Below are 27,694 nucleotides of genomic sequence, written 5' to 3'. Positions count from 1 at the left end.
GTGGAGCCGAGAGGAAGGCCCTGCTGCAAGGCTGCTTCCACCTCGGATGTGGTGATTTAGTTCTTACAAGAGGTTCCTGCAGGCAAGCGCTGTCCCAGCAGCTCGAGAGGCTGAGGCAGGAGGATTGAGAGTTCAAAGCCATACTCAGCAAAAGCCAGGCCCTAAGCAAGAGGTTCCTACAGCGCACACGACTTTGGGTTTTTTACTCTTATGAGGGAATTTGGTTGAAACCGTATGAAGCTTGGAAAGTGACAAATTAAGCTGTTAACGAGTGAGGAGAGAGGGAACTGGTATGTGCTGAGCCCTTGAGTCCTACCAAGTATAGGACATGTTCTGCCTAAGTCAGTCCTCAGTGTGACATTTTGGGGGCTTTTGTTGTTTAAATATCACCTTACAGGCCACTAGCTTTGGGGGCTTATAGAGTTGTCCTTTTCCAGACCATCCCTGCCTCTGCGTCTGCTGCTTCATGTTCCTTGGTAAGTGCTGGGGCAGGAGCATGCCGTGCTGCTTCCTGCTGCAGGCCTGTCCCGGCCTCCTCGGGGCTGCTCGGGACTCTCTGGGTCTCTGCACACACCCCGTGCCAGGGAGCCCATCTGCTAAGTGGGCCCAAGTGAAAACACGAGCCCCTCCTGAGAACACGCGTGGTGACTTCCTGGTCTCACTAAGGCAGAATGCCACGGGTGGCAGCCCCCCAGCAGCGGCTTTGATGAAAGATCTACAGCTGTCCAGGAAACAGAAAGGCTAGAACAGCCAGTGCAGCCGCTTTCAGTAGTTGCCAGTGCTTTGCTGTATTTGCCGTCCCCTCTTCCTTCTGTCCTGTCCCCTCTTTGCACACAAATACATATTTAACATTTTTTTGGTGAAACCTACAAATCAAGAATAAATTTTTATACTCTTGAACATAGGGTGACGTCTGTGGCTTCAACTGCTAATTGAGTCTTTTTTGTCATCTCCTGAAAGTAGATTGCAGACGTTGCATTTTGACTCTTCAGTCTCTAATCCAGCTAGTCCCTCCACCTCTCTCTGGTCCTTTCCCTTGCACTCCCGTTTACCAGAACAAGATTTGGTTTTGTTCCCTGGCTACACCACTTAAACCATGAGGTACAATCATTTGTGGAAGTTAAAATCGGCTTATTTGGTTTTAAATCATCTGTGCAGCTCATCATCAGTGTCGTTCCGCTCGCCAGCGTTCAGGTGTTCAGAGGTGACTGCAGGTCCTTGTCGTTTTTGCCATGACTTGCCGCATCCACAGGGGGAGTGTGGTACTGGGTTAGGAAAATCCATCCGTAGTGAAAGCTCACTCTGCATATGATGTGAGTAGAGCCCACGTGGTGATTCATGAGAAACCTGGATGACAGACGTGAGGCAGAGCAGTGCGCCTGTTGAGTTTTGGAGGGGAAGGCACCTTGGTCTGTGGAAGGAGTGTTCACAGTAGGGTGCTGCTGCTTTTTCAGAAATGATTTTGAATTTCCAAATATCTGAATATCTGAACACCCAAGAGGCTGCACTTTTCTTCACGTATGTCTGGTGAAGAAATACCGACTACTGGTTTTAACAGTTTGTCCTTTCCAATCTTCCTCATTCAGAAGGAGCTGGCAGACAACCCTGACTGCCCTCGGATGTGTGCCTACAAGCTGGTGACCATCAAGTTCAAGTGGTGGGGCTTGCAGAGCAAAGTAGAGAACTTCATTCAGAAGGTAACGTCCGTTGAGCATGTGGTGCCTAAGGTTAGGTTCAGATCTGAGACAGCTTTTGGTGGGAGATTTTCTCCTTTACCACTTTTTCCCCCTCCATTATGAGATGAAAATTATTCGTGCAATCAATTTCTGCCCTTTTTAATCCTTAGAAACAACTACAACAGATGCCAGAGGTTTTAAGGGACTTTCTTTGGGGACGTGCATAGCGGTTTTGTTCCGAATGCTTTCCTGCTGGTCTACTCAGCACTTCCACATGCAGCATGTCCCCAAGGGGTCCCGGCCCTGGCTGGAGGGAGAGGGTAGCCTTTGCCTGCTGAAGGTTCCTCTGCCCCAGCCCACCGCTGTGACACACGAGCGTCCTTTCATGCTGGGGTCCTTAGAGGTCCTCACTGAGAATGGTACACTCTGAATTACTCTGACGTGATCTGAGGGCCCAGATCCTAACTGGCTTTTTGTTTTTCTTCTTTATTACTAAGAGGGAAGCAGCATGTAGGTAGTCAAGATCTGTGAAGGCGAGGAACCTGCGGCTACCCGAGGCCCATTCTGTAGCCTGTGCAGCACGCGCGAGGGCCTGGGCTTAGTCCTCGGCGCCTAAACAGACGCCAAAATACACCTGATTAGAAATCCACAGGGAACGTGGAAAGTGTCCTCAGTCTTCGTTTTTTTCGGTAGAATGAGTATTTATTTCATTATCATTAAAAAGAAGCCCCTGTTACACTTCTGGTTCCCCCAGCTGGCTGTGTCTGCAGGGGAAGGATTCCGCAGGGCCAGGGACCCCGCTTGTCCTGGGGCCTGCTTGCAGGTGGCCACAGCAGGCCCTGTGTAAATACTGGCTTCCTTCCTCTTGGGGCAGAGGACTAGGTTAGCAGTCCAGTTCTGGTACGTGGAAGTCACACATGTGATTGATAAAGTCCCTTGTGTTCATGGACAAAGGTTTAAAAACCTGAAGCTCGTCCAGGACTGCTTGCTGTTTTTGTGTGCTGCTCTCTTCTCAGGAACATAGAGTACAACTTAAATAACTGGGTAATTAAAACCATTATCTATATACATGGTTTTACACACACGCACACGCCCTGTGTAGGTAGTGGCACTAACCTAGCTTAGAAGAATTAATGGTGAGTAGGAAATAAGTCTTAATTTAATAAACATCTTTATCCCAGAGAACCCAGGACTCTCTTTCTCTCGGTGCATTTTTTCCTATTCCACCTCAAGTATTCCCTTGAAATGCAGAGAAGTGAAGAATGATAATGTGTAGTTTTATAGCAGAAAAAATCTCCTCGGCCTTTGCTCACTGACATTTAGAAAAAGGTAAAAATAGATCGGGTCCAGCAGGAGTATGTTGAATAGAGATCGTGCATTCCACTTTTTTTTTTTTTTTTTTTTAAATTTCTACTAGATCATTACCCCTTTGCCAGGGGAGATTATTTCCCGTTTCACAGAGAAATTTTTCTCTTTATTTTGCCACACAAAATGATAATAGGATGGAATTAAGATTTGCACTAAACTTCATAGAGTAGTCCTTTCAAACCAAGCAAATGTGTGAATTTCATGGCTTAATGTGTCATTGATCTCAGGTTTTTGTCATCTTAATGTTACTTTTCTTCTTTGTTTTAAAAGCAAGAAAAAAGGATATTTACAAACTTTCATCGCCAGCTCTTTTGTTGGATTGACAAGTGGATTGATCTGACAATGGAAGACATTAGGAGAATGGAAGACGAGACTCAGAAAGAACTAGAAACAGTAAGGCTTGCATTCTGTGGGAATCCTCTAATTTCCCCCTTTCTGAAACTGCACATGGGTAGCCAGTGTAGACTCAGAATTAAGAAGAGTGTCACTGAAAGCCACTCCCTACTGTCTTCATCAAAATGGAGTTTCTCAGACACCAGTAGCCCTATGTGTTCTGACTTCTCTCTGTCAAGATCTTCCCGAAGGAGAACTAGAGCATCCTTGACGTGGACTTCATTAGCTGTGAGATGTCCAGTGGTCTTGTCGCCTTTCTCATTCATTAGTTCTCTTACCGAGGAGGGAACTAGGACTTAGCACATGAGGTCACCGTCCTTTAGAGTCCCTTTGTCAGAAGCAAGAGCCTTCGGCTCAGTTTCTGTCCCGGCTGATTCTAAGTGTCAGCGTTTAAAGTCCTGGTTCCCTCTTCTATAGACAAGGTGAGGCGTGTGTGGCCACTGATCTAGAAATGCCACCCCCCCCCCCCCCCCAGCAGTGAGTGCTTACTTATTTTCAGCTTGGGGCAGATCCGGTGATCCCCTGGCAGGAGGTCAGCTGCCGTCGTGATACTCAGCCCATCCCAGCTCCTCCTGTGCCAGTGGGTGTCTCCTCTCTCTCAGGGCTGAGTTCTTCCCTGGCTTCCTCTTGCCTGTGTCTGGTTTTGGTTTTGCCCTGGGCCACGCTTGTCTGTAGTTGGCAGCGAGGCCGCGGAGGGGAAGCGAGCCCAGGGGATATCCAGGGCCTGCTCGTGGTTCTCATCAGCCCCCTCCAGTCCTGCCAGCAGGCCCCCCTCCAGAAGCCCGCAGGTGCGGGTGTGTGACACATGCCTGTGTGGGAGGGGGGACCTCATTTAGTCGAGGAGAGCGGCAGCGAGTCAGGTTGTCTGGCACAGAAGGGAGCCTATTTCTCTGGCACATCTCATTGTAAAGATTCTGTGTTTAAGTTTGCTTACTTTTGGTGATTGCAGCAGGTCTGCTTCTAATTAGCTTTACACAAACCTTCTGAGAGGACCAGGACGTATTTTCTTTATAAGGCAATAAAATGTTTTAACCTTATCTTATACATAAAGTGAACTACAGGCAGAATCCAGCTTATGAATGGATCTTGCTCCAAATTTTTTTAGGTTGATTGTTTGAAATTTGGAACGTATTTTCCCATAGAGACCACATCATAATTTGAGTTTGGTTTCTAGACCAGCCAGTAGGAACCTGTTTGGCCCCAGTTTCTCATACTAAATGGTAGGACTCTGAGTTCTGGATCCTTGGCGTGGGATGGTGAAATGGCGAGAGTTGAAGGCCCCTCAGCCCTTTGCTTTCGAGCAAGCCCTGGCATTAAACAGGCCGGAGCAGTTATGGGTGCCTCCTTCCTTCCTTCCTTCCCTGCCTCTTGCCCACTTTCCTTTCCCTGATCTCAACAGTGAGCTGTCCTCCTCTGCCCGAGAAAAGCATCCCTGTTACCACCCCACCGTTGTAATCCCTTTCTTCCCACCTTGCCTGGGGTCTAGTCCCAGGCTGCAGAGACGGCTGCTCCCCCACCTTTGGCGCCTCCTTGCAGCTGGCGTCCTGGGCATCCGCAGCTGCGTGGTGACGTGTATTTATAAGCTCATGGCACAGCTCTGCCATTCCAGCGAGGCTTTACCGCACGCAGAGGAAACAGAAAATGGCTTTATTTCTGTTGGTTTGAACCCTTGGGAAAGAGCCCTTCTCTTGGTTCTGGGTGTTTTGCTGAAGAATTGTTTTGACCTGAAGAGGAGCAGTCAGCACTGGCCAGGGGTGACTCAGCCCTCCCCGCCAACTCTGAGTCCTCGGACAAGTTCTTGGACAGAACTTGGCCAAAGCCCCTTCTTCCTCCACTCTTGCCTATGCAAGTTCAGTCTCCTGATCACCTGAACCCATGACGTGGAACTGGTGACTCGTTCCCACCTGTGGCAGTGGCCCTGCAGGCTCAGCTGCTGCTCCGTGCAAGTCAGTTCCTGCTCCAGAAGGCGCGGGATGGACAGTCACCCAGAGCCTCAGATGATGAGCGCCAGCATTCTTGCACCCACGTGGCTCGGGCTGAACAGTCCTGAACAGTCCATCATCTTAAGATCGGATCCTGTCGAAGTTGAGCTGCTGCGAGGCCGGGGAGCACCTCGCTCCTCGTGGTGCTGCTGCTGCTGCCGCCTTGAGTCCTGAGCATCTGCAGACAGTGGGCCATGCTTGCTCGCGAGGCCTGATGTCGGACCTGGCCCCGGTCCTCAGGTCCTGCCTCCCTGACACCTGGGGGAATAAGCTGATGCACGCTAGTGCTCTCACCTCACCAGTGTTTTCAGAATCCGCTTCCTTTCTTTCCACGCATTTGGTCAGGTAGAGAAGGCCTGGCATCTTGCGAGGCTGGGCAGGAGAGGAGCACCCTGCCTGCACCACAGAGCTCTGGAGTCAAGTGCAGCACTGAAGGGCTTCCGGGGGCAGCTGTTACTCCTGTGTTCCCAGCCGGGCCTCTGGGTGGGGGGAGGGCAGTGTTGAACTTGAAAGGTACATTTGTCACATTCAGTCCTTCGTTTTCTTCTTGGGGTTTGTCTGTGGGCTGCTCTAATGCCCGGCCTTTCTTTTGACCTTCTGTGCTGGCTTCCTTGCCATATGCTGCCTCTGTGCTCGCTTGCTGCTTCTACTCTCCCTCCTTTCTGTGACCTTCCTGTAAAGAACTCTGAGAGACCTGGCCTTAGAAGCAGCAGAGGTGGTCCCCCTCCATGACTTCCCGCTGGCGTAGGGAATAAGGAAATACAAACCATACCACTGGGGCAGTTGGTCACATCGTATTGACAGCAGCCATGCTATCCCATACCCATTGGTGTCTGTGATCATTTCCTATCAGCCTGTAGGCATTTGTTTCTTCAATACAAAATATATAGGTACTTTTCGTGCTGTGTGAGGAGAGCCTGTTGCAAGACTATCTTCAAGCCAGGAATCTCGGAGGGGCCTCGGCTCTTCATTCTTAGGTGGATATGGTTGTCAATAGGTGGCCTTCCTTCATCAGCTCATCTAGGCCCTTTTTCTCCCTTTGCTTACTAACCCCTACTTAGAGTCTGATTTTAGCAGCTCATGATTTTATTTTACGTTTAGATGCGTAAGAAGGGTACCGTCCGAGGCACGTCGGCTGCTGATGTCTAGATGAGTCCCCTGTAGGGTCAGAGACAATATCAAACTGTGTAAGTGAAGACCTGGATAAAAAGAACGTTTAAAAACCTGTACCTGTTGGTAAGGGGGAGTTGACTTGCTGAGCACAGAGGTGCTGAGTGTTAAATGTGACTTTATTTTTAAAATGTAGAAGATACATATTTTAGAAATGGACAGTGAATGCCTGAGTTATTATCCTGTAAGACTCATTCGTATCTGTGCAACAGGCCGAGCTTACTCATCTGGAGCTCACCCTCAGTGTTAGGTCAGATGCCAGCTGCCGCGTACCCTCGCTCATCCCAGGGCACGTTCTCAGAAGCTGACTGGCATTCAGTGGTCAGGTCACTTGCCTGCTTCTCAATAGAGCCATGTGGGGTCAGTAGGGAAATACGTTAGTATTTTCAATTTAAAAAGACCCTTCATCCCATACCATAAGGACCAACCAACCTCAATAAGTCGCTTAAAAAAACAAGGCGAAATTTTTTTGTGTGCATCACAGAGCATTCCTACATGGTTTTCAGTTACCTTTGCAATTGGCTTGACTCTGCAAATGCACTTTGGCTTTAACTTACAGCGTGAAAGATTCCCGTGATCTTATTTATTTAAAACAAGCTCGTGTGCCCAGATCACAGATTGCCCTAAAGGGGAATAAGAATGAACACTACAGCCTAAACCACATATTGAAATGAGTTTGGGTGAACAGAAATGGGCAGGAGGCTGTCAGGTGTAAATATGGCACCTCGCTGTTCACGGGGAACGGGCCGTGGCTCTCCCCTCTCCTCAGTGGCTCCTCGCTTTCCCACTTAGTAAGCTGCTGCTCCAGTGGCTGAACCGGGGTGACTAGGCTGCTCAGCCATGAAAAGGGGTGATCGTACCAACTGTGAACAGAGGGGCTCTCCTAGGATTCCCGAAAGCCCTCTCTCTGTGCTCATTTTTTTTTTTAAGTTTTCCTTTAGTTATTGCTAAGTTTCTGTGATTTATTTTGCTTCTAATTTAATTTTCCATCTAATGAAACAAAACGTTATGCTATCAGTAAGGCCAGAATCTATTTAAACAGATTAAAAATCTAAGGTGCCATAGTTGGGATCAATGTTCTGCCCAAAGTTGTGCCACATTGACCGTTTTTCTGGAGACTGTGTGACAAGCTGCTGTCTTGGATCTTGCCAGTGTCTGTGTGCTAACGCGTTTTCATTCCGCTTTTCTTACAGTTACGTAATCAAGGTCAAGTAAGGGGAACAAGTGCAGCCAGTGACGAGTGACGACGAATCTGACCAGTGTCTTGCAGTGTTGAAGTTTCCGACGTGTGCTGTGGTGACACACACCTGCACAGGTTCCCAGCCACGTGTGTGTGTGTGTCTGCAGCTGTAGGTGGGAGGCATGGAGCTGCAGCTGCAGATGCACACACGCGTGTACATATGTACATACAGACATACTGGAGGGGTCAGTACGACTTCTCCAAAGTACTGTACCTGTCTTCAGCAAGAATGCAAAAGAAAATATTTTCAATATATATACCTGGAACAGATTTTAATAATTATCAGAGTAATACCATTAATGGACAAATTGACTGCGATGTGATACTAGCTGGTATGTTTCATAAATGTCAAGCTGTGGACCAATATATATAGCCTTTTGTTATTTTTCTGTTCTTTTAAATCAGTCTCTTATAAATTTTAATTTTAGTCCCATAAGCAACAGACTCCCACAGAAAGGTTCCTTCAAAAATTTTTGGTACTCCCATGAATCTGGAATGTAAACTGAATGTATTTATAACTATTTATTTCTGGATGGTCATTATCTTCCAGCCAAATTCGATGATACCTATTAAATAAGGAGTAAAGTTACAGGCTGGTTTTTACTAGTTTGAGGGGAAAGTCCTTTTAAAAAATTTTCTGGTTTTTATTGGAGTTTTGTATTTTAAATTTCAAGTATTTTTCTACACCAAACCTAGAAAAACGGAGATGACGGTTGTGATTTATAATAAACACTAGAAGATTTCAGGTTCTCGTTAGGTAAACAGATGGACGCGACTCAGTCCTAGGGTGCTGTGGGCGTGGGGCGCTCCCGCGAGCCTCCTTTCCGACGTGACTGTCCTCTGCAGTCACCGCGTGGACACTCGGCAGGAGGGACGGAGCGATGACGGCCGAGCTTGGGGGCGCCGCCCGCCCGTGGGGAGGACAGTGCAGTGCGGCTCAGGCTCGCTGCGCACGCTCGGCAGGCCCTGCAGGCGGGTGGCCCCGACTCTGAGTGTGCTCTCAAGTGGGACCCCCAGCGACATTCCCTGAGTAGGCATCAGGAAAGAGCTGGTTCGAAGTCACTGCCACCTTTTCTTGTTCTTCTGTTTTGAGAAGGCACAGTAGCAGGTAGATGTTGATCAGCTTTCTCCGCCTGGATGCAGTTCTCCTGTCAGTCCTGGGAGCCTGAGCGGAGTGACATTGTTGAGGCCTTGGGGCCGCAAACTGTCGTCTTTAACCTCCCGCTGCTCCTAAAACACACCAGCCCCTGCAGTCACACCTGTCAGGCATCTGCTTTGCTGAGGTCCTGCCCTCCTTGCTCTGCGCTTGCGCGTGTCGCGCATCCCGGCTGCAGGCTGCAGCGTTGGGCGGTGCGGACCACTGCTGCGCTGAGAGCCCTGGTCCCAGCAACCCCCGCGTGTCTCACGCCCCGTGTGCTCGGGGTGGAGACGGCTGCTCACTCCCCGGGCACTGCGGAGCGAGGTGTGGGGCGATCCTTGTCTGCAGAGTGCCGGGCGAGGAAGAGGATGCTCGTTCGTGGAGCGGGGAGTCCAGCCCTCCCTTCGTGGACCCACCCTTGCTGGCGTCTCTCGTCTCCTGGGAGCGCACACGCGGAAGTGAGAGCCCGGCGCGCGGGTTTTGATGTTTTTCTAACAACTGTGGAGAGTTGAGGGGATGTGTGGTGAATGTAAAATACCTAGTTGACTTGGCAGTCTCTTGTGTAAATTACAGTAAAACAAAGTAAATGAGATTTAAACAAAAAATAAATTTGATCACAAAATGCCACTTGTGTGCTTGAGTGGTTGTTTCCCTGATGCCACGGCCTGCCCGGCACTCTGCAGCCCTCCTCCGGGGTCTTTCTAGAATTCTGTGATTTGCAGCACTCCCACTCTGGGAAGAATAAAAGGGGGAGAAACGGGTTTTATGTTTTTATTGCAAAGTTTTTCTTGAAAGGCACTTGTGCCCCACCAAGTTGTGACTTTCAGTTTCTGAAATGATTTTCTGTCTTTAAAAGCTAGGCAGTAAACTAAAGCGGTTTTTAAAACTTATTTGCAGAGGGGAAAATATGGAAAGCAACAGTCTTTTTTTGAAGTACTGCCATCAGGATTTCACCATGAGATTCTGGCGCTTCAAGATCGTGGCTTTTCAGTTTGGGGCTAATTTTACCTCTCCTCTCTGAGGACTGTGTCATTTCTAGTCTGCCCTTTGTGGACGAGTAACAAGTGTGTTCTTGTGGTGTCAGTTTATTTCTAGAGTCCTTGGCAGTAGGAGAGGTGGCCAGCGGTGTGGGTGGATCTAATTCCTGTTGTCGTATTCCCAGGGTGTCTGGGTTTGTTTTCTGAGGCGAGCTGCTCCGTGTTCTGTTTCAGAGCTGGTGTCTGTGTTTGTGCTGATAGCCACTCGCTCGTGCCTTGGGCAGTCTGAGCAGTTGCACGCCCGGCACTTGGTCTTACTGGAGGTTCTGGGATGGATAAAAGCAGTTGCGCAGGCCAGTGTGGGTGACAGACCTAGGGATAGATGAACGACTGCACGAGAGGTTGTCGAGGGCGAGGTTGGACACCGTCCTCATGTGCAGACCAGAAAGCAGAAGCCCAGGCCCCAGGTATGGGGGCCAAGGAGCCCCGGGCCAGCTCTTGGGCCACTGCATGGGCAGCACACCCAGGGCAGCCCAGGTTCCTCCTCACCCGAGGACTGCGTGTGTGGAAATGGAGGTCAGTACCCCCAGCCACGAGTCTTCCGGGCTCAGTCGAGACCTGTGGCCTCTAGCAAATGGTAGGTCCTCTCCCGGGCAAGCTCCCTCTTCCTGTTCCATTCATTTCCTGAACTGAGATCGCTTGGGTCTCCTGGCTTTGTGGACGTCATAACTGGCTTTTAAAACTGACCTTTCTGGCCCTTCTTCAACTTGCTAGATTTTTAAGTTCACAGCCCACCTTCCTGCACAGATCTTACCTCTGAGGAAGTGAGAGGCGTCCGCTAACGTGCGCTCTGTCCTTCTCTTCTCAGCAGCTTGTTTGCAGGGACCTGGCCTGGGAGTCCCTGTGATCCCTCGTCTGGAAGGGGGACGTTCACACTTTGTTCTTAGGCCCTCAGACCTGGTGTCACGAAGGCCACGGGAGGTTAGGAGATAGAGTTCTGTGGCGCCAGAACGGATTTTTTTCTGGTGACACTGGTGATTTAGAGAGTTTAGGACTTGGGGTGATTGGGAGTGAGGGAGAGTGCCGAGGCCAGGTTCCAGGTGGCCCTGCTGAGCCTGGAGCACCTGCGGGAATGGGGTGCTTCCCAGGAAGCCCACCCGTGCCCCTCGGGCCGTGTTTTCTGGTTTGGGAGACATTAAGCAACATCAGTGGCCTTCAGAACCGGTTCTTCGCGGGACTGCCCGAGGAGAAGCGGGAAGTGCAGATCTCTAACAGTCCCAGGGCGCGGCAGGCTCGGGAAGCGCCCCGCGTCTCTTCCTTTCTCCCTCCAACATCGCCTTGTTGCAGGGCCCCGTCGTCGTTCAGAGGGGAACTTCGAACTCTGTTCGCCTCCCGCTCCCTCAAGATGGCTTAGGCTCCCCGGAAGGGGCGTCCTCTCATGACAGACCATGCTGCCTGACTTGTGCTTGCATTTCTGTCAGCTAGTTAAATCGTGAGTTAAAATGTGTCCCTGGATGAAGAAGACTGTCTCCGCTCCAGGCAGGCTCTTCTCATTGTCTGGGAACTGGGTTTGGGACTCCATGTCTTGGTGACTCTTCTCTTTTCTTGAGAGATCAATTTGAAGAAAGCCAGCTTGTGAAACCAGCGGTTCTCAGTCCTGACTGCTCTAGGAGCCACGTGAGGAGCCTATGACAATGTCCCGCGCCCACCGGTCTTTTCGTGGCTTCACTCCCAGGTGCCACTTTTTCAAAGCGCCGGAAGGAGCTCAGAGATTCCCGCCCTCTCTCCCGGAAGCGCACTGCGGTGGACGAGTTCTCTGGGGAGCCGTGAGTCCTGCCCGAGCGCCACACCCTGTGGCCAAGCACCTGCCCCCTCCTGCAGGAGACCTGGATCTGGGGGCGATGCCGAGTCTCTGCAGCGGTCCACACCTTAGCTAATCAGGGTCCTCTTCAGTGTCTTGTGTCCCACGTTCGCTTGGGCACTCCTCAGCAGATGTCTCAGTTGTTCCCCAAAGTCACCTCCCTGATGGAAAGTTTGTCCCTGAACCTGCTCCTTTTTGCCCACAATAGTTGTCTGTGGGCCCTTTGGCAAAGGCCCCTTTAGTGTCCTGTGGTCTGGACAGAGGATCAGGAGCTCTGGTCTGTCCTCAGGAGGAAAGCCGCAGGCATTGGCAGCTTGGTGGTGGAGGGGACGACGTTGGTCAGAGAGCAGGTGAGGGGCCTCGAGCCCACTCTGCCCTCGCCTTCCAGGCACCTATGCTGGAGGTTTCAGGGACGCTTCAAACTCAAGAAGCCTGAACCAGACTCCTGGGGCCATCCCCCTCCTCCAGAGTAACCACCACTGACGAGGCTGCCCGAGCCAGGAATGCACGTTGACCCCCAAGTCTCAAAAAACGCCCCCAGATGCGGGTGGGATCCTGCCAGCCTTGTCCACGCCCTGCTCAGGCCACTCTCCTGTCTCTGATGGTCCACATACTTCCTATAAAAGGCTAAGCAGTAAATATTTTAGGCTCTTGGGCCATATGGTCTGTGACAGCTACTCAGCTCTGCCCTTGCGGTGCAAAAGCAGCCAGAGACAATAATACATAAGCGAGCGTCTGTTCCAATAAAACTTTAGACGACAGGCCCGATTTGGCCAGCAAGGCCATGTCTAGTTTGCCAGGCCCTCACATGGGGTGGTGCATGGATGCCTTCATCAGCCTCTGCCACAGACAGCTTCTCGAGCGTCCCTGACGGGGCTTGCCCTGCTCCAGAATCTGCACGGCTCCCTGAGGCCCAGGAGACCAGAACAGCCCGAACCAGTGACCACCGCGAGTCTCGTTCTGAGCCTGGGGTGCTCACCACCTCACAGCCGCAGGCAGGTTGGTCACAGGTGAAAGGAACCCGCTCTCAATGTGGATGTTGTCCGTAGAAACGGCTCCCAGCGCGATTCCCAGCCACACAAACCGCAAGTCAGGGTAGGACCAGGGCCTGCCGGGGAGGGATTCAGCGAAGACTGCTGGCTGGTCACGCGCTTCTGTCTGACTCTGCCCCTCCCCTCTCTCCCCTCTTTCACTTTCTCTCGTCCAGAAATGGTGTCCGCAGCTATTAAACTAAATGCTCTGCTCATGGAAAGGGTCACAGATGTCCGATTACTTTTGCCCGATTGAGGCCTGGTTCTCAGTGCCAGTGCTGATCTGTTCACCTGGCCTTGGCGTCCTGCCTCCTCAAATAGCCGGGTCAGGCTAGGCCTTCGCCTTCACCTTCACCTTTGCCTAGAAAGTCAGCCTAGAGTGTTCGTGAGCCAGAGACCTGACCTGGGCCGAGCCTGCCACTCCTGGGACCTCCGAGAGGCAGAAGAACGGCGTGCACGGAGTCTGGCGGCTTCCAGGTTTGTAACGTGTGTGCTGAACCAGGGCTTCGCCTCTGGGCCTCGGGACAGAGTCCTGATGGCACACTTGCCCACAAGGCCCAGCGTGAGCGCTGTGAGCGCTTCCATCCAGGAGAGGCTGAGAGTGGCCGGAGGCGGGGCTGGCCATGGCCGCCACACAGGCCGTGCGCTCCTTAGGTCGGACGAGAGCACCCGCAGGAGGAAACCTGGGCATCGCAATCGTGAGTCTCCGTCGCTGCTGCGCCTGGCTGCCTGGGACGTGAAAGTCGCCTTGGACATTACTGAGCCCTCCAGCCTGGCCGTGCGCCCAAGACGTGTTCGGTAGCTCCCATGAGGTTCTCCAGTGTTTCTCTTAGCGCGTCACATTGTGAACAGAGCAGACGCCAGCCAGCATGCGGCACACCTCCTCTGTGGCCTCATTGAGTCTCCGCAGCCACTCGCTCCCACAGATGCGGGGCCAGGACCCAGGTCCGCGAGATTTGCTGAAAGTGGCGGAGCCAGGGTTGTCATGGAGAGCCGTGCAGAACCATGGCCTGCCGCCACCTCTGCTGTGGCATCCCTGAGTGTGGGTGTGAGAGCAGCCTTGTGATAAAAATGCTGTTTGGGGCCCTGTGTTCAAACCCCACTGCGGGGCAGACCCCTGAGCCCACAGCCACATGTGCACATGTGTGTTGTTGCTGGGACATGGGGTTCGGGGGTCTCCGTGCCCTCGCCTCCCAAAGTTGCTGCCAATGGGGGCGATTCCTAGACATGGGGAAACTCGGTGGTACCTGCTGTGTCCTCGAGGGGAGACCTTGTCATACCTGCTGCCGCGGGGCAGGACACCTGGCCTGTGCACACCTGGAAGGGAGCCACCGAGGTGGTCTTGTGAGCACAGTGGGATTGTGGGTAGTTGCCCCAGCCCGGAAGGTCTTCCTTCAGACTCTTCTTGCAACACGCAGCCTCCAGAACACTCTGCCACGTGACTGCCCAGCCCCGCCTTCTGCAGGGATGAGGTTTTTCGGGTCAGCATCTGGTGGCCCATGAGCTCACTGCTCTTACAAGGCTCGTGCCAGAAACCCGACAGGGGACGTCAGGCTTCCTCCAGCCCCTCCCAAGCCGGCGGGCTCAGATTTTCCACTTGTGCGATTGAGGTCAGCGCCTGCCTTCCTGCTGGCCCGCTCCCCGCGCCTGTCAGTGCCGGGCCTCAGGCAGTGGCTTCTCCCACTTGCTCTGGAATTTGCTCCCCGCTCGGGTCCTCTCTCCCCCAGGCTGTTCATGGGCTGCACTGCGCTCGCTGTTCTGCGGGGTGGGGAGCAGGGCGACTGGATCGCCTGGCCAAGCCCTGGCTCTGGGCCACTGGCATGAGATGGCGCCCTGTTTGCTCAGGCCTTTGAGGGAGTGGGAGGCGGCGTCTGGCCAGGCGGGGAACAGCAGGCTCACTGTGCTGGTGCAGAGCGCGTCCCTTCCTTGTCAGCGGGTGCACAGCCTCTGGAGCTCGGCAGTTGAAACCGATCCCACGGTTCTAACTAGTGGAGGAGGCTGCTCTCTCCTAGGGCCACCCTGGACACGGGCCTTGGGCTCCAGTGCCCGCATTCCGGGCCTGCCACACCCCCTTACCGAGCAGTGGATCGTCACATCCTCCCCGGCCCCGCTGTGCCTGGCCACCTTGCTGGCGGAAGTCAGGGTCGTCATAACAGCACAGAAGCTGACGGGCCCCTCCACCATTCCAGATTTGCCCTCGGTTGGTCTGTAGGTAGCTAAGGTGACGGACCCTTCTGGTGGCCCGGAGGACTCCTGGGAAGCCAGACTTTTGATGCTGGAACCCCGAGGATCCTGGACAGTCGGTGGACCTACGAGAGCCCCCAGCGTCAGCACGTCTAAGCCAGCGGCTGATCGAAAACAGACCAGGGTCCTGCAGGAGACGAGGGTGTTATTTTGTGTCCCAAATCTGCCTAAGCCCCCTTCCTCCAGCCCCATCAGGGCACAGGGGTCAGAGTTGGGGGACAGGGCGAGTGGGGCCGATCTCGGAGATGCTGCCAGGAGACCCAGGGGCAGGACGACTTGTCAGAAGAGTCGCCGTCCTCTGCAGCGCACCGTCGTACCCTTTCACCACCCCGGGCAGAGCGCGCGCTCAGCCTCCTGCAGCCCAGAACTCTCCAGAAGGAAGGCAGGGCCGGCCATTCCTTCGTGGCTCTCAGGACAGACAAACACACTGCCCTGTCACCTGCTCACCCACCAGGGGCCGCCTCACTGCCAGGCTTCGGCCACGATGGCCTCATTCCTGTTGAGGCCAAAGCCCAGGGTGACCTGTAAAACCGGAGCCCTGTTCGCACCTGGTGTAAGGACCACATCCACAGACGCCACCTGGGAGCTCTGTGAGGAGATGCCGCGGTGTCGGTGGCACTGCCACTGCAGGCTTGGGGCCCCCATGGCCTGCCACAGGGTAGACCATGGCAGCAGATTTGTTTAGAATGAACGGGCCAGAGAAGCCCAAACTGAGCCGCTTTCCTCCTGTCCCCCGCCGTCATCAACCACGTCCCTGACCCTGCCCGCAGCACGGCCAGGCCCTGTCCCCATCCAAGCCTTTCCAGTTCAGCTCTGCCATCCTTTGCGAGGAAATCGTTCTCTTTTATGGCTAACCCTGCTCCGTGATGCTCGTGTTATCCTAATGAATTAACTGGGTCCCCATCGCGGCCCGGGCCCCCTGCGGTTTACGAGCTGTATAGCGGTATCTGCGATCTCAGTCAACCCCACACGGTTGTGGTGCTGGTTCCTATTACAGTAATTGGCATAAACTTTATTCTTTTGCAGAGAGATTTTTTTGGCCCGCTGAGACTGCATAACCATCTGCCATAAATTGAGACTAGTACGGCTTATTTTGGTGAATGCAAAATTGGATCCCATTCTTGACTCCGTGGCTTGATTCAACTTCCAGATGGCTGATCCACATGCAGTAATAGGGATGCGCCACAGCGCTGCTTAGCTGAAGATGGAGACGTAATATTTATTTGCTGATGTGGAGGCCTCCGAACGCTGCCCCGTCGGGTGTCAGTATATAACACAGCAGCAGCGCAGAAATGTCAGCCTGTTCTGCAGGGGTGACGGCGCTCTCCGAGTTGCCATGGGGAACCCCCGGTGCCTTGTTTTTTGGTCTGCCCTTGACCTAATCTCAGGAGGTTCGTTCTCTCCTGGGCTGTTTCTTATCAGCTGTGTCTGCCCACGTAACCGGCTTCACATCTGCTTTGACTTTAGTGCCTGTGACATTTTCATTAATACTTCTCCAAGGTTGAGCCTTTATTCCAAATATCCTGCAGCTCCCGGAAGCTGCAGCTCAGCTGTGCCCCTCAGTATCGATGAGCCTGGCCAGTTTCGCCCAGTTGGGCCAGTCAGTCCTACTGTCCCAGGGGGCCCTGAAGCTGATCTAGGTCAGCAGAATTGGGGTGCCAGACTCTCCAGTGTGACTGTCCCCCGTCTGGGATTACCTGCCCTCTGCCACTTCTGGGCCTCCAGAGCCTGGCTCAGGGACCATGGGCTCAGGCCTCCTCCGTACCCATGCAGCCTGGGAGACCCCCCAGGCTGAGCTACCTGGGGAGCCTGCAGACTCGCCAAGTGCAGCACTCTAGTCCCAGCCCCAGGGGAGGGGCTGCAGGAGGAGGCCAGCCTACACGACCTGGGCAGAGCCCACGCCACTCAGCGGCAGAGCCCTTGCCCAGCAGGCATGAGGCCCTGGGCTCACTCCCCAGTAATGCCTGCGGCTGGCTCTAAGGGTTTCAGCGGCCCCAGTTGGCCCAGAATGTGTTGGCCTGGGTTTAGCACCGGAAGTCCCGCCTCCAGGCAAACCCCTCATGTCCGGGCAGAGAGCTGACCCTGCCCACCCGCCCTCTGCCTGCACCCCGCAGACCTGAAGAAGCAGAACCTGGGGCGCAGGCTTTGGGAGTTCCTATGGGATGTTCTGGTGAGCACTTGAACTTGGAACGATGGTCCTGAGCCTTCAGGGTCCCTGCATCTCATGCTCGTGCCTGGTTCTCAGTGGACGTGGGGAACCGCGTGCATTCCGTGCCCTCGTGTGCTTACTGGTGTTGTCCCTCCCCACCACCCCAGTTCTCTTCCCTCAGTCCCCAGCTCTGCCCCTGGCTTGCAGTTGCCACCCAGACAGACGGACAGGAGGACGTGGACGCGAGCAGGTGCTCAGGCTGGGGAGTGACCACACTCGCGCACGTCGGATGCACTGTGGTCCTTCAGTTCCCACCCTGTGCAGGGCTCACCCGGTGGTGACCCTGCCCCGTGACCTGGCTGAACCCCCGGCGTTACTCCAAGTTGCCCTTGGCCTTGGGCGCAGAGGCGGCCAGTCTGCTTTAGTCTCCTGACGTGCACGTGGGAGGACCCCCTGCTGCATTGTGGGTAAGACACGCAGGATGATTCCCGTGGGTTTATCTGCCTGGAACGGCTGTGACTGGTCCCGCTCTGCCCAGGAGGACAGGAGGGAACGGTCATCTGCAGAGTCGAGTCCACAACTGCAAGAGGAAGCCTGAGGTCCTGCTGACCAGGTCTGACCTCTGCGCTGGTGGCCCTCAGCATGCTGGTGCGGGGGAGGGGACGCAAAGTTCCGGACACTGGTGGAGAGCCCGGCACGACTGGGCAGCCTGGGCCCACCCCACTCCCTGTGGCCGTAGGTGCCTCCATGCCCCACGGGTCCTGCGGCTCCACCCTCTGCCACGCTTCTGAGCAGCTCCCTGGTGACTGCTCAGAAGGGTCCTGCCAGCCCTTCCTCTTAAGCATCAGGTGGGACATCCCTCCTCTGCTCAGGGCTCTCCTGCAAAACCCAGAGTCATGCCCGGCCCCCGGCCCCCTCCCCTCCTGCAGCCACGGGGGCTGCTCCCTGCTTCCTCCCACCCCAGACGGGTCCCTCGGCTGCCTGGAACCATCTGTGCGACCCCTCCTGCTCCCTCCCTCCCTCCCGCCACGCAGGCCTTCCTGGACCTTCGACCTGCCTTAATTCTTCCCTGCACGCCGCTGGTGTGTGTGTGTGTGTGTGTGTGTGTGTGTGTGTGTGTGTGTGTGTGTGTGTGTGTGTGTATGTGTGTGTGTGTATGTGGCTAGACGTTCGCACCAGTCTGCGCCACCCTTTCTTTCAGGCCTGGAACCAGCTTGGTGCTGGCTGTTCAGTGAGCCTGGCAATCACACGATGCCACCGTCTCCCCGGGTTAGACCGGCCGGTGACGCCCAGCCGCTGCAAAGATCGCATAAAACCGAGCAGGGCTGTCCAAATGTGATAATGGCCATCAGCGCTCTCCACCCCAGAGCGGTGATTTCTGGAGCGTTCTGCGTAATTGGAGCACAATTAAGCATATGGCAGTGTTTCCACAGGGCCGTCGATCTGATCCTGAGCTGGCTGCACGTGGGCTCTGGAGTCTTCCCTGAACGACTAACCTGGATCACGGTCATGCGGGCCTGTGGTCCGGACGCGCGAGTGCCAGAGTGGGCTTCATGCTGACCTTTCACCCCGAGACATCCAGGGGTGACTTCCCGGGTTCCGTGGCCAACATGAGTAACAGCATGAAGATTCCCACCATGAGGTGGGGTGCATCCCGCCCGCGGAGCCCCCGATGGCACCCGCGGAGCTGCACCCGCCTCCCCCGCTCGCAGGCGTCCCACAGCCTTTGCGACTCCTTCCTTCCGGAAGCACCAGGCCCTGTGCAGAGCATCCTCGGTGAGGAGCGGGGTCCAGAGGCCAGCGGCAGAGCGGAGGATGGGTGCTTACTCCGCGCTCCATTCAGCCACGTAGTGACATTTTTTAAAAGATGTATTCTTTTTAGTTATGACTAAGAAGACAGTGGAGTGTGTCTGACAGAACAGACGTTCGTGGAGGGTCACTTCCCGTGTTCAACAGGAGCGCAGCAAAGTCACGTCTGAGCCTTTCCATTGTCTCCTGTCCCCTTCCCCCACCCTTCCCTTCATCCCCTTGTGTCTAGTCCAGTGAACTTCTGTTCTCCCCTAATAGGGGACCTGTGTCAGCACCCACACATCAGAGCATGCAGCCTGCGGTTTGGGGGATTGCACGTGTGAAATTTCTAATCCTGTCTTTCCAACCGGACTGTGAACTCAGTAGAGGTGAGGTCTGCATTTCAGAGGGCCAGCCCTTGGAAACTCGGAAGCCACCCATGGCACCTTGTGTTATAGATGAATTAAGAAAGCAAGGAGTCTAGTAGAGCAGCGTTGGAAATAACTTGATGTCCAATAGGAGAATGGCGTGGAATATCACACAGCCAGCAAAAGGAGTGATCCAGACCCACACAGTGGCCACGCCTATAATCCTAGCTACTTAGGAGGCTCAGGCAGGGGATCCCAAGTTCGAGGCCAGCCTGGCAGGTTAGCGAGACCCTGTCTCAAAACATGAAAAGGACTGGGGCGTTTCTCAGTGACACAGTGCCGCCAAGTCCCATTCCCAGTACTGCCAAAACACCCAAACCTGTTACCACACCAACCAGCAAAAACGGATCTTAAAAGTTAAGACTGACAGCGACGAAGCTGCAGATGAGCTGCGAGGACAGCCAGCCCAGCCTAGAGCTGTCTGGGTCCTGAGCGTGTTAGATGCACGCGTGGCGGGCGAGGGGCTTGGAACCGTGACGCCATGTTCACACGTGATGCCTGTCTGGCCACCTGGAGGGGAGCAGGCTGGTGGTACCGAGCCACCCACACGTGTGTCTAAGCGAAGCTGTCATTCCTATGGCCTGCCAATCAAAAAAATCAAGTGGGGTGACTCCCAGCCTAGCCTGAGCCAGCCTGGGTGGTGAGGCCACGGGCCACAGTGCCTTCCCAGGGGGCTTCAGAATAACCCCGTCCAAGTCACAGGACTTTTGCATCCGTAAAACAAATAGTTTGCATATTCCTTTTTTGAAAAGCTTGAGACCAGAAGGGCTTCAGATTTCGGATATTTCAATGTTCGGTATGTTCGCATAGATTTCTAACATCCCTAATCAGCACACCTGTCATCCCAGCAACTCGGGAGGCTGAGGAAGGAGGATCCCAAGTTGGAGGCCAGCGTCAGTAACTTGGCAAGGGCTGGGGATGTAGCTCAGTGGTAAAGCGCCCCTGAATGAAGTCCCCAGTACTTAAAAGCTGTGTCCCCAAGGCTCCAGATTTGCTGCTGCCCCTTCCCCAGCAGGTCATCAAGTGGAAAACTGGGCCCATGGGGGACCAGCCTGTACCCCCAGAGTGAGGTCATTCAGGCAGCGGCTTTCGCCAAGGCCGTTGACGACGGCTGTGTGCGCAGAGCAGGGCGCGCAGCGGGGAGAGGCAGGAAGGGGCGACGTTCCTGGTCCACCTCTGCCTATGTGCAGCCTCCAGGGATCCAGTAATGCCGGTTGGGGAAGGAGGGCCCCGCTGGGAGTCCACACAGGGTGGGACAGTTAGGGGATACTCGGGCTGAGTCATCGTGGTGGAGACCAGGAGGGCGCTGGCCGGGTGTGGCCCATCAACGTGCGTGCTGCAGACGCTGGCTTCCGACTGACGAAACCAAGTTAATCCACGGCTGAGTCTCTTGCCGTGTGGCACGAACAGCAAGCTCTGCCTGACCCTGACACTGGGGTGACCTGGTCAGGACCCTGACCTGGGGCAGGAGCAGGGCACAGGCTTGTTAGATCCTGCCCTGGACCTCCATCCCTCCATCCCTCCAGCTGCCAGCATGCAGGGCTCCTGGGTCACCACCAGGACCAGAAAATAACACCTTGTGGGGCCGGGGCTGTGGCTCAGTGAGCACTTGCCTGGCATGTGTGAAGCCCTGGGCTCCTGCTCAGCGCCACGTAAAAGAGAAGAAAGGTCTTGTCAACTACAACTAAAAATATCAAAAACAAAACTGAAGGGGCCGTATAACTCGTCAATCCAAGAAGTACTACTTTCTTCTCATCTTTAAAATCGATATGTGGGCCAGGCTGTCATCCCAGCGGCTCGGGAGGCTGAGGCAGGAGGATTGCGAGTTCAAAACCAGCCTTGGCAACAGCGAGGCCCTGAGCAACTCAGTGAGACCCTGAGGAGTGGCTCCATAGTCAAGTGCCCGAGTTCCATCCCTGGAATCAAAAAGAAAAAGAAAGAAAATCGAGACGAGGTGTGCAGTTGCCGAGCCCAGGACGGGGTGCGCTCTGGTGATACGAAGAGGAAAACAAGAACAAATGGCAGCGACGGGGCTCCGCCATTTCCACAGACCTCACGATTCAGTCTGAGGTGGTCACTACGCCCGTCCAGCTTAGGGGTGGCAAAGCCAGTTTCCAGCACCATTCACAAGCCCATTCTGGCCACAGCAGGAAGGGCACAATCTGATGACACCTGACGTGTGGACTTTGCAAACATGGTGTGTGGACATTTCCTACGTGACCCTGACACACAGTAGGCGCTTGGTGGCCCTTGACACACAGTAGGCGCTTGGTGGCCCTTGACACACAGTAGGTGCTTAGTGGCCCTGACACACAGTAGGCACTTGGTGGCCCTGCCCTTCCAGACTGTGTGTCCAGAGCAGTGCTAGCAGGCACGTGCATGCCCAGCAACTGGACGGATGGACCCGCTTCCTGTCATCTGTGCCCCACCCACGTTGAGCCACCCTTGAGGTCACCTGTGCAGGGCCCCTGTGCTCCCCGCCAGGCATGCAGGCAGCTGACCAGAAGACCCTCAGGCCAGCCAAAGGAGGAGGGCGTTGGGGACACGCAGCTCCCTCTCCTGCCCGTGGGTCAGCAGAGGTGCAAACCAGTGTCCATCAGCCCCCATGGGCCTGCACCCCAGCGCCCCTGCGTCCTTTATTGGCTCCGCCTGCCCTCCTGTCCCTCCTCCTGACGCGTCTTCCTGTCCCCAGGCCCTTGCCACAGGGCCTGCTTTGGGGAGCCCGGCTGGGGAACAGGCACCGGAGCAGCCTGACCCCTGGACGCCCAGGCGCTGGGTGGCCACGGATGGGGCGGAAAACCACACGGAGCCCCAGGAGGAGGACAGGGAGGCCAGGCCGGGCCCACGCAGCATGGAGCTGGTGGTGGCCAAGGGCCGGAGCCACACTGCATCCCCGGGCAGCTCGGGGCCTGGACTGGATACTGCAGGGACGCGCTGGGCTAGGGTGACGCTCCCTGGGAGGCCTTGACTCCGAGTCCACCGCCCCTCAGAGCCTCACTGGTCCACACGGGGGCTGTTCACACCCTGGAGTCCGCGTCACAGGCTGCTGAGAGCCGGGCACTCCTGGCCAGGGCTCGCCAGGCTTGGGACTGTCACCCTGACGCTCTCCTTTCCGCTGCCAAATGGGAAGAAATAGCCTTGGCATGGAGGCGGGTGAGGATGTGGAGCAGCTCAGCCCAGGGCGCAGCTATCGCCCAGCAGAGGTGAGGCGTTTCCAGTTGGTTCATGGTGAAGGGATTAGGGTGCGGCCTCACTCACTGCCCGGGCCGGCCTCCACCTCCTGGGCTCGAGGGGTCCTTCTTCCTCAGCACCCTGGGTTGCTGGGCTACAGGCGCACCCCCACCCAGCTTGGCCAAAACTCATTCCCTGGACACTATACTGCCCACGTGCACACGTTTCTTTTTTTGTTTTATTTGGGTCCCACCGCAGGACCTTTGCACATGCTGTTTCTGCTGCCTGGCCTGCCGCTCCCTCTTCTCTCTGCTTTGTCATTTCCCCAGTGGCCCAGCATTCAGCTCTTGCCTTTGTGGAACCCCTGGGGAAAGCCCTTTGCCGTCCATGTTCCCGTGGCCCTCCTTGCCTCTGGCAAGCTCGTGTGTGCGTGTGCGTGTGAGTGCGTGTGAGCCCAGGTTTCAGGAGGCTGCCTTTAGGGCCCAGCTCTGGCTCCCACGAGGTCGGCGGTGCTGCCCACTGTGCAGCCTTGGGCTGCCCATCGTCCTCGGGAGCTGTCGGGAAGAGCGCAGCAGCGCTGTCTGCAGACGTGTCCCTTCCTCCGCTGTCCCTGAAGGAGGGGGCTCTTCCTCCAGTGCGGGATGCTCTGGGATTCTCACCGAGCCCAGCGCCTGTGTCCCTGAGGCCCAGCCTCTGACCTCGACGCTGGTCGAGTTCATCGTGTACTCAGGAGAGGTGGCCGCCCGGAGGTGCCCGGGGCGGGCCGGGGTCTTTGCTCCCCAGATTCATGCGAGGTCTGAACGGGACGGGACGGACATCCAGGCAGCTCTTGTAGCCGTGGAGGTGTCTCTGCCCGCGGCTCCCAGTTGGGGAGAGGGGACTGGGAGCGGCCAGGGCGGTGGGCGAGCCGAGGGCTCCAGGCGGGCCGCCCGGGAGAGGTGGACGGTGCCAGGCCTCGTCACAGGCTGCAGGGACCCAGCTCCGCCCAGTTTCTCAGGCTTATTCCCAGGAAGAGTGTGAAAGTCCCTCCCGGGGGCCTTGCTGGGGATCTGTCGGCCCCCATGGTTGCCTGAAGGAAGTTTGGCCTTCCCAACTGCTGATGGGTGGCAGTGTGACCTGTGAGTCCTTCACCTCTTGGGGACGTCACCTCCGGTCTTACATGGGACGAGGGGTGGAGCAGATCCCACCCTCCATCTCCAGGGACAGGCCTCGAGGCAGAGCCAGCCATAGACACACCGTGATGGGCTGAGGGAGGGGCCGTGGGACCTAGCAGGTGCCAGCCCAGGACGTGGCTGAGAGGCTGTCTCTCTCTGGTGGGTTTGCTAAGCCTTAAGCTTTGGGGGGTCATATCACCGCCCAGGAGGGCTTGTCTGGAAAGAAGCCAGAACAGAGTCAACACGTGGAAAGAGACTGGTTTCAAAACTGCGCACCTGGATCCAGCCATGCCTGAAACTGGATCCATTGTGGATGTTGGTTTTTTTCCATTTTTTTCCCATCAACCAGTTTGAGCTGGATTCTATCACTTTCTTCCTAAGTGTTCTACCCACTCCCCACACAACTGCTGCCTAAGAACTGAAATCACCTTTGCAAAGTACACATTAGGCCTCTCACCACTGTTGAATTCCCATGCTCTCAGGATAAAATCCCAAATCCTTGACCTGGTGTCCCAGTTCTCCAGACTGGGGTCAGTCAGTGGCAGCCTCTTCTCCCCCTCAGCCGGTCAAGGGCATGGCATTTAGCGACACGTGCTCCCGACTGCCCTCCCCTGCCCTTCCTCATGCTGTTCCCTGCGCTCCAATGCCTGTCCCCATGGAACTCAGCCTTCCGTGCTTGGTCCCGAGGCCATTTCCAGGAGTGCTGGGCTGGGGTCTGCACTGAAGGCACCAGCGTGTGTGACAAACGCAGGTGCAGCAGGGATTCTGAGGCTCCTGAGCACCTGCCTCCCGCCCTCCCCGCCCCCACATCGTCCTCCAGCCTCACAGCCTCATCTGTAAAATGGGCACATGGGACCCGTCTGCCCAGGCAGCAGGGCAGGCGGCGTGCAGCCTGAGGCCAGCTAGGAGGAGCTGGTCACCCTGCGTCACCTGCGTCCTTTCTCCTGGACACACAAAGATCTCCCCTTCCCGCTTGGGTCCCACTTGGGTCCCTCTGGCCAGCGGGCGTCACACCATCCAGAGTCCCCCAGAAAGCCTGGACACGCGTGTTTGAAACATGAAGACTGGGTGTCTCCTTCCCAGGAGGGACAAGGCCCGGGCGAGGACACAGGGTGGCACGTGGCCAAACCTGCTCAGCGCTTTCTGAGTGGCACTGTCCACGGCGCCTGCGCCCCGGGCTCGGGGACTTTTTCCTTTGCCTTGATCGCCTGGATTTATTCTGAGCCAAACAGCTTGTCACCCCAAGGCCTCTGGAAAGCCAAGGCCAGGCCCCAGCTCGCGGCCCCAAACCGCGCTTATGTAACCCGCCATGACGCGGGGTGTTTGTGAGGCCGGGGACCCCAGGGGACACTGTGTCCTGCAGGAGGAGGCCGTTTGGGCTGCAGGCTTGTCTCTTCCTGAAATTCAGACACAGCTCCGTGGACTCGGCTGTCAGGAAGGAGGAGAAGGAAGAGAAGAGGGGAAGTCGCAGGCCATCGGCACCGGCGGGATGGGAACAGTTGCCCAGGTCGGGAGTGCAGTCCAAGTGGCTGCCTGTGGAGCCTCCGAGCACCGCGCCTCCCTCCCCCACGGGCTGTCCCAGCCTCAGGGCCCAGGGTGGCCTCCCCCTACTGCCCACCTGCCCCGCGCCCGGGCGACTCTGTCCCTCATCCTAGCTCATTCTCACAAGTGACACCCACACCCACTGGTCCAAGGTCAGGAATTTGCCTCCAGTCCAGACTCCCACCTCTGCGCGGTGCTGGATAGAAGCTCCTACTGTGTGCACTTGTTTTTTAGGTTTTTTTTTTTTTTTTGGTGGGGGTGGGTACAAGGATGGAACTCAGAGGCACTCGACCCCTGAGCCACCTCCCCAGCCCTATTTTGTATTATTTAGAGACAGGGTCTCACTGAGTGGCCTAGGGCCTCACTGTGGCTGAGGCTGGCTTCAAACTCCCAGTCCTCCTTCCTTGGCCTCCCAGGCTGCTGATGACAGGTGTGTTTGTTTTCCTATAACCCAGTTCTTTGATGGAGAAATCAGAGGCCTGGGGTCACCCCCACAGGGTCACGTAACTCAGAACCTGACTCCTGTCAGAAGAGCAAAAGGAGCTGCCGTTTAGTTGAACACCTACTATGTGCATCGTGGACCTGATTTAGTTCTTGCAACAACTCAAAGTCGAGGGCCGCCTTATAAACCCACGTTGGGGCCAGCCACACTGGGCCTGGAGAGGGAAGGTGCCACCTGGGACCCCACAGCCAGGGAGCAGCAGAGTCGGTGGGGATCCAGATGTGCCCACTCGGGGGAGGTGTCCTGAGAGTCCAGTCTCTGCTTGCCGGGAGCTCCGGGCTATGCAGGTGATGGGGACACACTCCCTGTCCCTAAGGGGCCTTGTAGAGGACGGTTGTGGAATCCTGAGATGGGGAGATTATCCTGAGTCCCCGGGTGGACCCAACTTGATGGCACGAGTCTGAAATGGCAGAAAACTGTCCTGACTGTGTGCAGAGGAAGGTGCGGGTAGGAGGGAGGTTAGAGACGCAGCGTCGCTGGCTTTAAAGATGGAACCAGAGGAGCAGGAGCCAAGGAGTGCAGCAGCCTCCAGAAGCTGGAGGAAGCCAGAGGACAGAGTCTGCCCTGCCAACACCCGGGGCTCACCCAGTGAACCCCGCATCGGGCCTCCGAGCTCTGGAGCTGACGGAGGAGCAGTCTGTGCTGTTTCAGGCCTTTGGTGTGTGGTTAGAGCAAGAGCAAGAAGCAGCCAGTGCCGGGGAGGAGCATTCCAGCCAGAGGGGCAGCTCGTGCAAAGGCCCAGGGGCCAGAGCCAGCATGGCTTATCTTGCAGAGTGCCAGCAGGGTCGCATCTGCGGCTCTGCCCTTCCCAGGATGCATTGCCTGTGGGACATACCTGCGCTCCACCGGCAGGAGCAGACCCTCGAAGGCTCGCGGTCCTCCTGACAGGCACCCACGGGGCACGCCTTGGAAAGCTAGCCAGACATGCTGGCCCGTCAGACTTGGAAGGAGCCGCTTACCTCCCTGGCCTGTTTGTTTTTTTTTTTTTTCTTCTCAGAGAATTTGTTAAACGAGGGCCCTTTTTAAATGGAGGGAAAGTTGGGCCAGCATCAGGGACGTGTGGCTGTCTCCACGGGAGCCCTGGGGCTCTGTTCCCACGTGCCCACCTTGCTGTTCCTTTGAACAATTACAGCCTCGCTGTGGCACTTTATGTTGTGCCCTGTGGTCCCCTATGCGAGCCTACCCAAGCCCAGTGACATCAACAGGTTCAGAGGCAATCACTGTAATGCCCAGAGGTGTTCAGAGCAGGACATTGACCTGCCTGGGGTCACCCAGCATGCCAGACGAAAGTCAACTGCAACCTGTGTCTGCAGACTTGCCTCTTCTAGATATTTCATGTAAAGAGAATCATGGCACGTGTGACCTTTCACGTCTGGCTCCACTCACCTGATGTAATGTTTTCCAGGTTCATCCTTGGGTCACGTGTATCCGGCTCCAATCGCTGCTTTTTCATGGCTGCATATTATTCCACAGTGGGGATAGACCACATGGCTCATTTATCCGTCCACCTGTTGTGAAGAATGCTTCTGGGAACCTTTGTGTTCCTGTTTTGTTTGACCACCTGTTTTCAATTCTCCGGGGAGGCACCCAGGCATGGAAGAGCCAGCGCATATGGCCATCAGAGTTTCCCTTCCTGATGGTCTTCTGAACCGACTACTCTCAGCTCACCCTCGGTCACAGCTGGTGAGGATGGAGGCAGAGCTGATGTCTTTCTTGTCTTTTCTTTTTTTTTTTTTTGATACCAGGATTGAACCCAGGTGACTTAACCACTGAGCCACATCCCCAGCCCTTTTATTTTTTTATTTTGAGACAGGGTCTTGCTAAATTGTTGAGGCTGGCCTCGAACTTGAGATCCTCCTGCCTCAGCCTCCCAAGGTACT

The 27,694-nt window shown here is 55.5% G+C and overlaps 1 protein-coding gene across 1 annotated transcript in view; it reads left to right on the top strand.

The window, feature by feature from the left end:
- The window catches only part of PITPNB (phosphatidylinositol transfer protein beta), a 59,831-nt gene extending 51,636 nt beyond the window's left edge, over positions 1 to 8,195 (top strand). Inside the window, exons 8-10 of the mRNA XM_079151481.1 lie at positions 1,587 to 1,697; positions 3,315 to 3,437; positions 7,783 to 8,195. Coding sequence (XP_079007607.1) covers positions 1,587 to 1,697; positions 3,315 to 3,437; positions 7,783 to 7,833 — 285 coding nt within the window. The 3' untranslated portion in view covers positions 7,834 to 8,195. The remainder of the gene's footprint in view (positions 1 to 1,586; positions 1,698 to 3,314; positions 3,438 to 7,782) is intronic.
- Positions 8,196 to 27,694: the final 19,499 nt, after the last annotated feature.

The sequence above is a fragment of the Sciurus vulgaris genome, assembly GCF_902686455.1.
Source record: "Sciurus vulgaris genome assembly, chromosome: 8".
Classification (NCBI taxonomy): domain Eukaryota; kingdom Metazoa; phylum Chordata; class Mammalia; order Rodentia; family Sciuridae; genus Sciurus; species Sciurus vulgaris.
Note: the sequence above shows the minus strand (reverse complement) of the source record. Positions and strands in the feature narration are given on the sequence as shown.